The sequence below is a fragment of the Serinus canaria genome, chromosome 3 (assembly GCF_022539315.1).
Source record: "Serinus canaria isolate serCan28SL12 chromosome 3, serCan2020, whole genome shotgun sequence".
NCBI classification, from domain to species: Eukaryota; Metazoa; Chordata; class Aves; order Passeriformes; family Fringillidae; genus Serinus; species Serinus canaria.
Genome location: NC_066316.1, coordinates 99306744 through 99318801, shown reverse-complemented (window position 1 = coordinate 99318801; position 12058 = coordinate 99306744). Strand labels below are relative to the sequence as shown.

The window sequence follows — 12058 nt, the reverse complement described above, 5'->3', positions numbered from 1 at the left end:
TGACATCTTTGAAATTCAAGCAATGTTTACCAGATATTTGGGATTTTTAGGCTAAATTTATTTTATACTGGGATGGTACCATCCAGGTGCACGACTGCACATAGAGGTAACGTGGCACTAAGAAAGAAATACTGGCAGAGAATATTCTGGGCTTTACAGAAATTTTTAGTCCACAGTGATGGCAACAGAGATAGCATTTGAATTCACACAGAAGAATCCCAAAGATATGTGAAGTGCTGCAAATGGCAGGAGGAAAATTTAGGTTCAAAATTTTATTAAATCCATGTCTAACCAGGACACAAAATAGGGATAGTGGTGATTCTAGTACTTTATATACATTTACAGTATTTCTGTCACAAGCATCTATGTGGCACCAGATCATATGGCATTGAACTAACTTCTTCAGCACATTTATATAAGCCAACACACACTGTTGTCACACAGTCATAGAGCTATCTGGCACTACCTACCTGGGTTATGAACAACCAACTGAGAAACAAAAAGCTAGCAAGCTGCAGCCCTTCCTCATCTAGTATTTAAACTTTATTCACTGAGCTTATTTGTATTTATTTAATAATATATGCAGTACACATATAAAACAGAAAGCAAACGCCAAGTATGCAGCTACAGCAAACACTAACATGGGTCAATATAATTTATGTTTAAAATCCATATTAATTAAATAAAAAAGAAGTTTTCCTACCTCAAAATAGTTCTATTAACTTTCAGCTAGCAAACAAACACTATTCACAGACCAAACTTAGTTCTTATTTAGGCCATAACATAAGATAAATGATGGTTATACGTGGGGAGATTTTACTGATGTGCAGATTCTCTTGTACAACAACCCATTTCCTTCCCTTAATCAGTGGCACCATTTTAAACTCCTCCTCTTACCAGCCTTCATGCTCAATCTCACCTTTGGCAAAGGTTTCTGGAATGCCTGCATTGCCAGCAGAAGGGGACCAGCTGTTGTCCAGTTGTAGTACCTGGGCATGCAAGGGAGACAATTACAGCATTTTGTAATCCCAAAGCCCCAATTCACAATCTACCTGGTATTCACCACCTAGCAGGTTAAAGACATGAAGCACAGATCAAACTCTGACCTGCATTAGTAATAACAGACCCATCTTATTCCACAGAATGCTCACAGGTATTTACCACATAGAATTTTCAGGGTGTGCAAGAGAAGTTAGGCCTTGAGCAGAAAGGGTGTTTGTAACACATTACTCAAGTCACAGAATCACAGAATGGTTGGGTTGGAAGGGTTGGAGATTATTGGATTATTAGATGATTAAAGATCATCTAATTCCAAATCACCTGTCTGGGGCAAGGACACCTTAACCACTAGATCAGGCTGCTCAGGGCCCCATCCAGTCTGGCCTCAAGCACTTCTAGGGACATCCACCACTTCCCTGGACAACCTGTTTCAGTAAATCACCATCCTTACAGTAATAAAGAATTTTTCATCTAAAACTGTTCCCCGGTATCTTATCACTATTACCATAATAAAAGGTTGCTCTCCCCCTTTTTTCTCTTTAAGTACTAAAAAGCTGCTATGAAGTCTCCCCAGAGCCTTCTCTTTTCCAGGCTGAACCCCAACTCTCAGCCTGTCCTCATAGGAGAGGCACTCCAGCCTCTGATCACCTTTATGTCCCTCCTCTGAACTTGCTCCAACAGGTCCATGTCCGTTCTGTGCTGGAGACCCCAAGGCTGGATGCAGCACTGCAGGTGGGGTCTCACCAGAGCAAGGCAGAGGTACAGAACCCCCTCCCTTGACCTGCCCCTGCTGCTTTGGATGCAGCCCAGGATATGTTTGTCTTTCTGGGCTGCAAACACACACTCTTGGCCCACATCCAGATTTTCATTCACTAGAACCCCCAAGTTCTTCTGTACAGAGTTGTTCTCAATGAGTGGATCTCCCAGCCTGTACTCATATCTGGGATTGATCCAAACCAGCTGGAGCACTTTGCATTTTAACTTCTTGTATTTCATTAGTTTCTTGTGGGCCCTTTCCTCAGGGGTCCCTCTGGATAGTATCACTTCCTTCTGTTGATTCCACTGCACCACTCAGCTTTGTGTCATCTACAAATGTGCTGAGGGTGCACTTGTTCCCACAGTCTGTGTCACTGACAAAGATACTGAAGAGCACCAGTCCCCAGCAAAGAGCCAGGGACTGGCTCAGGAACACCAGTTTCCATCTGGACAGAGCTGTTGACCACAACTCTTTGCCTGCATCTATCCAGCTACAGTCCTTATTATATTCCTCTTTATCACAGCATAAGCCACATTTTTGCAAGCTTTTTTCACTGTTTTTCCATCAAGGAACCACATAAAACTTCGGGGCTATAGCCTGTAGGATGTCAAGCTCTTGCTATTATACATTGAACCTGGCTCAACGTTCCAGACAGTCAGACAATTACAGTATCCATTGTCTAGGGAAGATGGAAGTTCACATGACACTGAGAGAATATGACATTTAAGATCCTCAATAAGGTCTCCTCTCTTCCCAATACATTCAGCAGGCAGAAAAATACTAACAGATTCAGAGAACAGTGTCAGGGAAGCAGTGACTCACCTCAGACCACAGAGAGCTGAGGTCAGGTATGAGGCTGCACAATATAAACTATCACCTGCTACATCAGCCTTGCATGAGCCATGTCTGTGACCAAGGGTAGCCAAACCTCTCTAAGAGCAGCACAAAGCCATGATCTCTCCTCTGTTTGCAAGGTGCAAGCAACTCTCAAGTTAAAGAACCCCCCAAAAAGCTGCATCTGGCTTAGACCATAGCACTGCCCTGCTGCCAGCAATACAAACATACAAAATAATGTCTTAGCCTTGCAGAAATGGAAGCCTTGTACTCAGTGGGTGAAGTCTGACAAGTCTTGAAAAGCAATGCCTCTACAGAGGCATATTAGCAAAATATTCAGTATATACAAAAAGATTGCTTGGTACTGAGTGATTGGAAGCAGACTGATGTATCCCTGTTAATTATTCAAACTGGCTCAGGGCAAGCCTTAGCAAGTTCACGTCATATTTCATTTTTACTCTGTCAATGAGTGTGAATACTATTAGCATTTAATAGCAGCTTATTGAAATTCAAACTGTGTCAGTAACAGGTCATCTGAAACTGCTCCTCACTTTCAATTCAAAGGAGGAAAGGTAACTATAAGGACCTGAATTCACTAGGGAGTTGACTCTTTCTGGATGAATCCAAGCTACAAACATTAAAAACCTGGTTTTCAGCTATAGTTATACTGATGTAATGCAATGAAGTGACAAAGAAGGGTCTTTGTTACAACAGTAATTTTTTTTTTCTGAAATATACTTACTTATTTCCAATCTTAACCACAAGGTTAGGGTCATCAATGATAGCAGGATTGTCCACAAACTGCTGATATGTTACTGCATGTTCTAAGAACTCTTCTGTGGGAGAAAGAAGTTATATTTGTAAAGCATGTATTTACAGATGCCTGGGATGGGCCAACCTAAACCTCTCAACACCTCTCACACACACTGGCCTCACCTTCATTACAAGGGTGCTGAGATTTAACTGCAATATGGAATCAAGTTGTTCAGAGACTCAATCTCAGAAGATGAGGGTCTCTTTGTTTCTGGGTGTTTTTCCTTTCAAAACACAGCCTAAAGTGAAAGCTCAGGGACTGAACTGCGAGGGAGGAAAATCTCCTTTTAGAAAAATTATGTAATTTACAAGTGATTCAGATGAGAGTATGACTCAAATAAATCACAGGATATTTGAAACATTTTAATAAGTAGCTTGTGAGCAGCAGTCAGTGCAGCATCAAGCTCATATGATTTTATGAGACCACATTACTGCAGAAAGTCCAAGTGTGTTAACACAGTTATTTTCACATTATGCCACTGGAAGTTTAAGGCACAAAGTATTGTGATTTATCTAAAAGTTACACAAGGAACTGGAGGTAGGGCAGGAATCAGGTTGAACTTTTCAACTCCTTCTTCTTATGTCCCCATTTATGGACCACCTTTTTCACTCCTGACTCTAACAACTGTGAATTTCCTAGCTATATACTGTACTAAGTGGCAGAAGTATCATTAACACTACTGTGATACAAAACACAGCACTATCAATAAGTAAAAATACCAATAAAATACTTCCAAACATTTTCATATATAGTGGATTGCTTAAATGTGTTAAAAATCAAGAGAAGTTCTAGGAAGTTTATCCTTACATGGCCAGTATTTATGTTCTCAACCCAGTGCTGAGCACAGCCACAGGAGGGCTCTGCAGCCTCAGGCTGGGAAGCCCAAACCCAGCTGCCAGCACATGTCTGCAATTCACACAGTCATGCTGTACCTTTGGTTATCTCTTTGTTCTCAGTAAGGCCTCCGCAGAGAGAAATGGCGATGGAGGGCAAATCCCGGATTCCATCCGAGGTGCTCTCAGCCCCGCTGTCAACGCCTGAGCTCCCGACAGACTGGGGAGAGTGGCTGGCCGGCCGTGCCCCCACGTCGGCCATGCTCTTGCTTTGGGCATTATCCCCACTGGACAAGAAAAATCAGGAATTCAGTATTCATGTGTTCATTCCCAAATCTACTCCCTTTAACTAGTACAAGCTTAGGGAAAAAAAAAAAAAACAACAACAAAAAAATAAAAAAATAATTAAAAAAAACAAACAAACAAACAAAAAAAACCCAACACAACCAAAACACCACCCTTGTTTACATTTCACAGCAAAACAAAACAAAGTCATATGTCTCGTGGGTACTCCAATATTAGATTGCTTCTACATACTTGTCTAAACTAGGCATGTATAATTATAAGATTATACATGTCTTATACATAAACTTATTTATAAGAGCTAGGAAAATAAGACAATAAACTGTATAATCTTAATAGACAAAATAATGAATAAGAATAAGCAGAGTTTATACTAGTAGAACTATTCCCACAGAGGAACAAGAACAAGCAAGTAAGTTTATTATTTAATTTATATTAACTATATAAACTGACAGCTAAACCCAAATTAATAATGTGTATGTTTGTGTATTTATGTGTCACGTATATATAAATAAAACACTCTACACGTAAACTACTAGGATTAAAATTTTCAGAAACAATAAATCATTATACCTACTTAAAATCTCAGGAGATCAATATTACAAAGTTCAAGCTCATCAAACTCTGCTTTCCACTTCAGATTTATATAAATGCATTTGAGAAAGAAATTTTCAATACAACATTTTCCCCAAATAATCCTTCTCAGCTTTACTGAAATGCTATTACAGCAGCTAAGTTTAAGCAAGCAAAAAAAGAAAAACAAAGTACACAAGCTACTTTAGTTGTTGCTCAATGACTTTCATCAAGTGACTAGAGTATATGTTGAAAGAGAACTATAAATGCTGCAAGAGGCTCCAATAAAGATCAGAACAAGTTGGAAGTTGTCTGTTCAGGGTGCAGTATTTCCATGTACAACTGCCATTCATCTTCCAAAAATTATTTTCTCACATTCATATTTATAGGTGCATCAACCATAGTAAAGCAACATTAGAGCAGTAATTTTCTGCTAATACTGTTAACAGTAAGATATGTTCTTTATGGTAGTAAGTCAGGACATGGGGACAAATATATCCCAAGGCAAACTGCTCTCTCAGGACATGTGAGTAACACTCACAAAATCAGTGTATATTAGATTAGATAACCATCCACAATCAATATATGATGATTAATTGACCAAAACAGAAAACCAGCTGCAAGCACTTTTCTCAGGCTAAAATGCAGCACCTTCCAAAAGTTCTAATATTCCTTTCCTCTCTCTAGAAAATTTTACTTTACTTCTGCCTTCATCTCTGCTTGACATCTTATCTGGCTGGCAATGAAGAGTTTGATCTAAGTATGGAAGGTGAAAAGAGCTCTTTAAAAAGTAAAAATATAAGAAAAAGACTTATACTTTTTGGGGAAATAAAGTGCAGCAACTTCTGGATCCATGTCAGTGAGGTCATCTAAATAGACACCATCAGCACCAAGATGTCGGCTCCGTTTGTCTGTAAGGGACAGAAGAAATAAGCCTATTAATTCATATTTTCTGAGTAACAATACAGAGCTGTTATTACTGTTCAGCTATTCATTTTAAGACTGAGAAACCAGAAAGTTTTAACAGTTTGTGAACTGTATATGTACAAAATGATACTGCCAAAAATATCAAAACAAGTAGTTTATATACACTACTCAAACTATGAATTAACAAAATGGGACAGCAGAGGAATACTTCTGAGACACGCCAAAGACTCCCTATCCCAGACAAAACCACTGTGAATCAAAAGTCAGAGGAAAAGAGCAAAAGGAAAACCTTCTAAGTATTTGCATAGGCCTATTATCACAGTATGGCAGTCAGAACATTTAATCTTTGATTAACTAATCTTACCTCCCTCCTTGAAAAAGGGAAACAACAGACTAAAATATAGTCACCGACACACTATAACTGGCTCGTTATGAAGACAACTCACTTTTAAGTACACACAGCTGATGTGTTGTGTGTGCACATGCACCACTGTAGGGACAACACACCCGTTCTAGTCCTGTCACTAGGACCAACACAGAGCCACCACTGTCCTGCTGTTGCCAGTAGACCTTCATAAGTAACCACTGTAAGGTCAAAAATTAATTTGGTTTCTTTCTCAAACCCACAACTTCTCACTGTCTCAATTTCCAACACTAAGCATCACAAAAGCAATCAGGAAATCTATACAAGGACTGAATAGTAAGCAGAGAAACACTTCATTTTTTGTTTTCAGAGACAGTGGAATGCATGGGGAAGAGGCCAAGAAACTTGTGCGTTTACTCATTAAAAAGCAGCTGCACAAACTAGGCTTATATAGAGCTTACATAATTATGGAATAATTACAATCAGTGCTCTAAAACAGAACATTTGTAAGCAAATAAATTTCATGTGAAGACTGTAACACTTGTTCAAATGTTATAAAATACCATGGAAATAGAGCCAGAAATTAGGACAGAAAAGCAGATGAAGTTATATTTCACATATTCAGGACAAGATATGTATCTGAACTTGTTTTACAAGCTTTTCACAGAACTGAAAAGCATGTAAAACAAAAGCACCTTATTTTATGGCAAATCTGTTAATTGTGCAAAAGACATATTGCACATTTGCACTAGAGCGGAGTTTCCACAGTTACCAGCCACACATCACTCAGGTGAACCAGCAGATCTACAGTCTGCTTATACTCAAAAATGAAATCCCAGAATCTGTCAAATGGAGCAAGTTTTGTAGTCTTGCTTATATGCACGGAGCTGCCAACAACTTCAGACCACGAAGAATCTTCTAATACATATCTCACGTGAACAGCTTGATGCACAATTCAGGTTTTGAAGGCTCATTCCAAAGTTTACTCCTTTTCTGATCTGAAAGTGCCTTCAGGGCATGGATTAATTTATATGGCAAAAAAAGATGCTTTATCACCATGAAATTTGAAGATAAAGTCATGCATATAAAAGCACGGGATCAACATCTTTACCTTTCTTTCTGGAAGGGGAATCCATCTTGCCAGTCGGTTGGGCTGAGCAAGCTGCAGCTTGCTTTATTTCTTCATTTGCAGGCAATGGGGGTTCAGCTGCACCTGGCAGCTCTGTCTCTGACTTATTTGTCTCAGCTGGTAAGGGCTCACTTTCACCAGCAATTACTGCATCTGCTTGTGCCTGGGCAGGCAGAGGGGACACTGGGTTAAACTCCTCTGCAGGAGAACTTTGGATGACCCGAAAGTGAGTGCTTTCAGAAGGATTGACATCTGCCATGCTGGGTTCCTTTGCTTTAAGCAGAGAACTGGCCTGTGAGGAAAAATTAACAGATTACTACAAAGAAAAGCCCTTAAAAAATACAACAGCCAGAGTTTTACCTGTTCTGTTCACTCCAATGAGATCAGATTGTCAGGATGACTAATGACAGCAGAAAGCCACCACTGAGACAGAGACTACAATATGCAAAAGACCTCTCTGCTGTGTTTGTGCAAAATTCATTTGCATCTTGAGGCCAGGAATAATTTGTTCTGCAATGTGTTCTACTGTCTTCGTTTTCCACTCACCTGCAAATCCCACCTCTCACCCTGCCTTCCTCTCCTCCTGTGAAAATCCTGGCTTTCCCTCAGAAGGCAAACCTGACAAACAAGAAAAGGTGGTGCAGACTGGAGTCCATGCACAATCAAGATGGTCTCAGGCACCAGGACACTGTCTAATCCCCAGATTTAGAATTTAAATCACTTCATAGGAACAATCCCAGATCTTTTCTGAGTGTAGGACAGGAAGTGTTCTTACAGAGGGACAGAGAGGAGCTGAACTACAGCAGCAGCCACATAGCTGCTATAACCTTCATGTCATAGCAAACAAACAACTCCTACATGAAGCTCAACAGCAGCCAAAGTATGACTCCCAGTTTAGGTATGGCAAGAGGAGAAGAGCTTGGGACATAGACAGCAACTGCAGAGAGAAAAGCCTCTGGGAGTAAGATTTGCAAGACACACAAGGGTGTGTGACTGCTATATGAAAGATCCACCTAAATTTCCTAGCAGGAAATCCTCTATTCTAGACTGCAACTGCCAATTTGGAACTCCTGCATAGACCCATGCACTTATATCAGGTCTCTCTGAGCAGAAAATAGCTCCCAAATTTCTTGTAATGTACACAGGGAGGAGAATAGTACAGAGGTGATGAGACAGCTCACCACTGACATATTAAAGAAGAGGCCAGAGCTCCTCTAAAGAAATTAAGAATTCTGGATTCCCACCCCCTTTTTCACTAATTACCAACAGAGAATTATAACAAATTACAATAATGCCATTATAATTCTGGTGCCATCACCAGAACACAGAAGTCTTTCTGAACAGGATGCCCACTTCCCTGGCCTGCAAAGCAGCAATTTTTCCTCTTTATACTGTGTGTGAGCCCATCCCTCCTGCAGTTCTATCTGCAGAGAAGCCAGCCTTCAGCAGGAGGTGCCAAACTCTGCACTATCCCAGCCCCCATAGTTGCAGTATTCCACTGAAACCTGACCTCTAGCTCTCATACCCTGGTGCAAATGCATACCCTAAGGCTCCCCTTTCCCACGTGAATGCTGTGACTCCTCAGGAGCTGTCACCAGGAGGCAGCCAGCACCTGACCAGCCTGCAGTGTGGGCAGCTGCCCACAGTTTCTGTGCAGCACTGGAAACAAGGCTGCTGGCTGCAGATCCCTCACCTAATTGGGACAAATGGCTCCAGGAGGAGACAGGCACCAAGCCAGTCCTATCAGGTAAGAGAATAGCATATCACCACATCCAAAAATACAGAACTGCAGGTGTCACTGGATGCTTTTGTACTGAAGCAGCCCATTTTCACTTCTGTGAATCTGACTGTTAATACAGGCACCTAATTTCCATTTAAGATAATTTATGAATTTCAGTGATTTACAAAAGGATGTTGGGTTTGATTTTTTCTGTTTTTTAAGCTACTAACATTTACAACACTGGGTCTCAGTTCTTCATTTTCTACTATATATCATCAGTATTGAGAATATCCATACCATAAGGCACTTTCCTATACCTCCTATGGAGTAAGATTCAATTATCTTACATAAAACACTGTAATTTTACATAAAACCAGGATCCATTTCATCTTCATCAGTCTGCAGTAGATTAAGCATACATGCCTTATTAAAGCACAAGAGATGCTAGCAGGAATTAAAGAACTTATGTTGGATACCTTTGCAGCCTGGGGTAGCTCTCCCCATGCCCAGTGCATGTGGGGATTATCCTTCAGTCCACTTCTGTCTGTAGATTTACTGACTAATTCTGAGTCACTTTGAGGAGTAGGAGGACGTGAGTCTGATGGGCTAAAGAAAAACAAACAAAAAATGTTACAAAAGCAAAAGTAACCACAAAGCACTGAGTGCTTTCCAAACTGATGTCCACCAATACAAGGAATTGAAGACTGAAATGATCAAAAGCCAACTGGAGGTATGAAAGCATAGAAAAATAGTTTAAAAGTTCAGGATCCTCTTACACTGGCATTCAGAGGTCTCATCCCTTTTTCAGTAAGTGCTGTCAGAGAAGCAGTATTTGAGAGGCTGAAAGAGAGAAAGCAAAAACACTGGACTTGATTTCAGGAGGGTTTTTGGTTTCCTGCATGGCAAAAAGAATGGTGATGGTACCAGCAGCAGCAACAGATGAATAATGTATGCAAAATGCAGAAATTACTCACATCAACAAGAAACCTTATCCCTGACTAAGTAATACTTTAATCTAAGAAATCCAGTTGACTCCTTTCTAACTTGTTCAGCTCAATCACTGGATGGATGTTTATAAGGAAAACAGCAGGAGAGCTACACAAAAAATTTGAGCCCTTTCAGTTGAAACATATTCAACTGTTTGTTTTGATAATTACTTGATAATAAATATTTATAAATTAATTAGTGAATTATCAGCTTATAGCATATTTTTAATGTGGTGAAGTCAAGAACATGATGTCAAGTCAGTCTTTAATAAATAATGAATCACTGACTTCAAGGACAGAAGGAAAAATTCAGATTATCTGCTCTGCCTTTCTTCATAACACAGGTCATAGAATCTTCCCCAACACCTCCTGATCAAAGCTTGCATTTTTTATCTGAGCCATAATATGTCTCAGTATACTCATCCAATCCTGAATTAAAATCTAAAAGCAACAAAGAATCCACAACATTCCTAAATCAAAGGTGCAAACTGAGTTACTTTCATTCTTAAAAACAAAAGGCTTCCACCTCATGAAGCGCCTAACTCCATGAAGTTCAACAAGGCCAAGTGCATGGTGCTATGCCTGAGATGAGGCAATCCCAATACAGGCTGGGCAGAGAACAGACTGAGGGCAGCCCTGGGAAGAATTACTTGAAGGTGTTTGTGGACAAAAAGCTGAAAAGGTGGTGAGGAACTGGCACAAGTTACCCAGAGAAGCTGTGAACTTCCCATCCCTGAAGACCAGACTGAATGGGGCTCTGAACAACCTGGCCTAGTGGAAGATGTCCCTGTCCATAGCAGGAGGGTTGAAACAAGACAATCTTTAAGGTCCCTTGCAACCTAAATCATTCTGTGATTCTACAGTTCTATAAAAGAGCCAAACTGGTGTGGATATTCATTTTACTCAGAAAAAGATAAAGAATAAATCAAACATGAGGAGTTTATGTAAAGGTAAAATGACAGAATGGTTTGTAATGGCTGCATTACATCTAGTTCAATCAGCCTGCCATGAAACCAGGTTGCTCAAAGCCCCATCCAGCTTGGCCTTGAACACTTCCAGGGATAGGGCATCCACAAATTTTCATGGCAACCTATGTTCAATGTTCCAGTGCTTCAATACCTTCACAGTGAAGAATTCCTTGCCCAAAGTCCAAGCTTTCAGTTCAAAGCCATTGCTCCTTGTCCTGTCCCTACATGCCTGTGGGAAAAGTTCCTCTCCTTCTCAGCTACTGGAAGGTATTATAAACTCTCCCTTTTTCAATGTTTTGTAGAGCCAGCCGGTACAGAAATCACTGATCACACCAAAATAATTACTTCACATTCACATCTCAAATAGCAGCAACCTAATTACCTACATTAGTCACTGCTTTCATCTGTGCAGTAAGACACACTTTGAATATGGATAGACACTAGGACTTTTCAGTTACAGATATTTATGTTACCTAATTAAATTACAAAATTTATAAGCCATCTTTTTAGGGCCTAAGAATTCCAATTTTTTTATCAGTCCTCAGGGTATATAACCTGTAATTTGACAGATGAAGGAATCAATACAGTGCAATTTTTAAAGTATTTTCAAGCTCAAAAGATTCCAGAAATATCAAGTGGGTTTCTCAGCAACTTCTCAATCTTTCACTGAAAAGTCTGTAGGATTTGCAGTATGTTCCATACTTAGAGGCCATTGAAACCTGGGAAATCAGTAGCCTGAGCACTTCAAAAAATCTCAGTAGGCAATAATGTTCCTACTGCTGCTTTAAGCCTAAAATATCTAGATTTAAGGAAGCCTTGTCACTTCATGTCTTACTTACCCTGTGCACTAC

General features: G+C 40.0%; 1 protein-coding gene across 7 annotated transcripts in view; it reads right to left on the bottom strand.

Annotated features, from left to right (window-relative positions):
* The window catches only part of LPIN1 (lipin 1), a 58199-nt gene that overhangs the window by 20118 nt on the left and 26023 nt on the right, over positions 1–12058 (bottom strand). For all 7 annotated transcript variants that reach the window (XM_050972661.1, XM_050972663.1, XM_050972660.1 and 4 more), the window contains 6 exons: positions 9730–9859; positions 7516–7825; positions 5931–6024; positions 4337–4524; positions 3333–3426; positions 920–989 (listed from right to left, as the gene is read on the bottom strand). In XM_050972661.1, coding sequence (XP_050828618.1) covers positions 920–989; positions 3333–3426; positions 4337–4524; positions 5931–6024; positions 7516–7825; positions 9730–9859 — 886 coding nt within the window. The remainder of the gene's footprint in view (positions 1–919; positions 990–3332; positions 3427–4336; positions 4525–5930; positions 6025–7515; positions 7826–9729; positions 9860–12058) is intronic.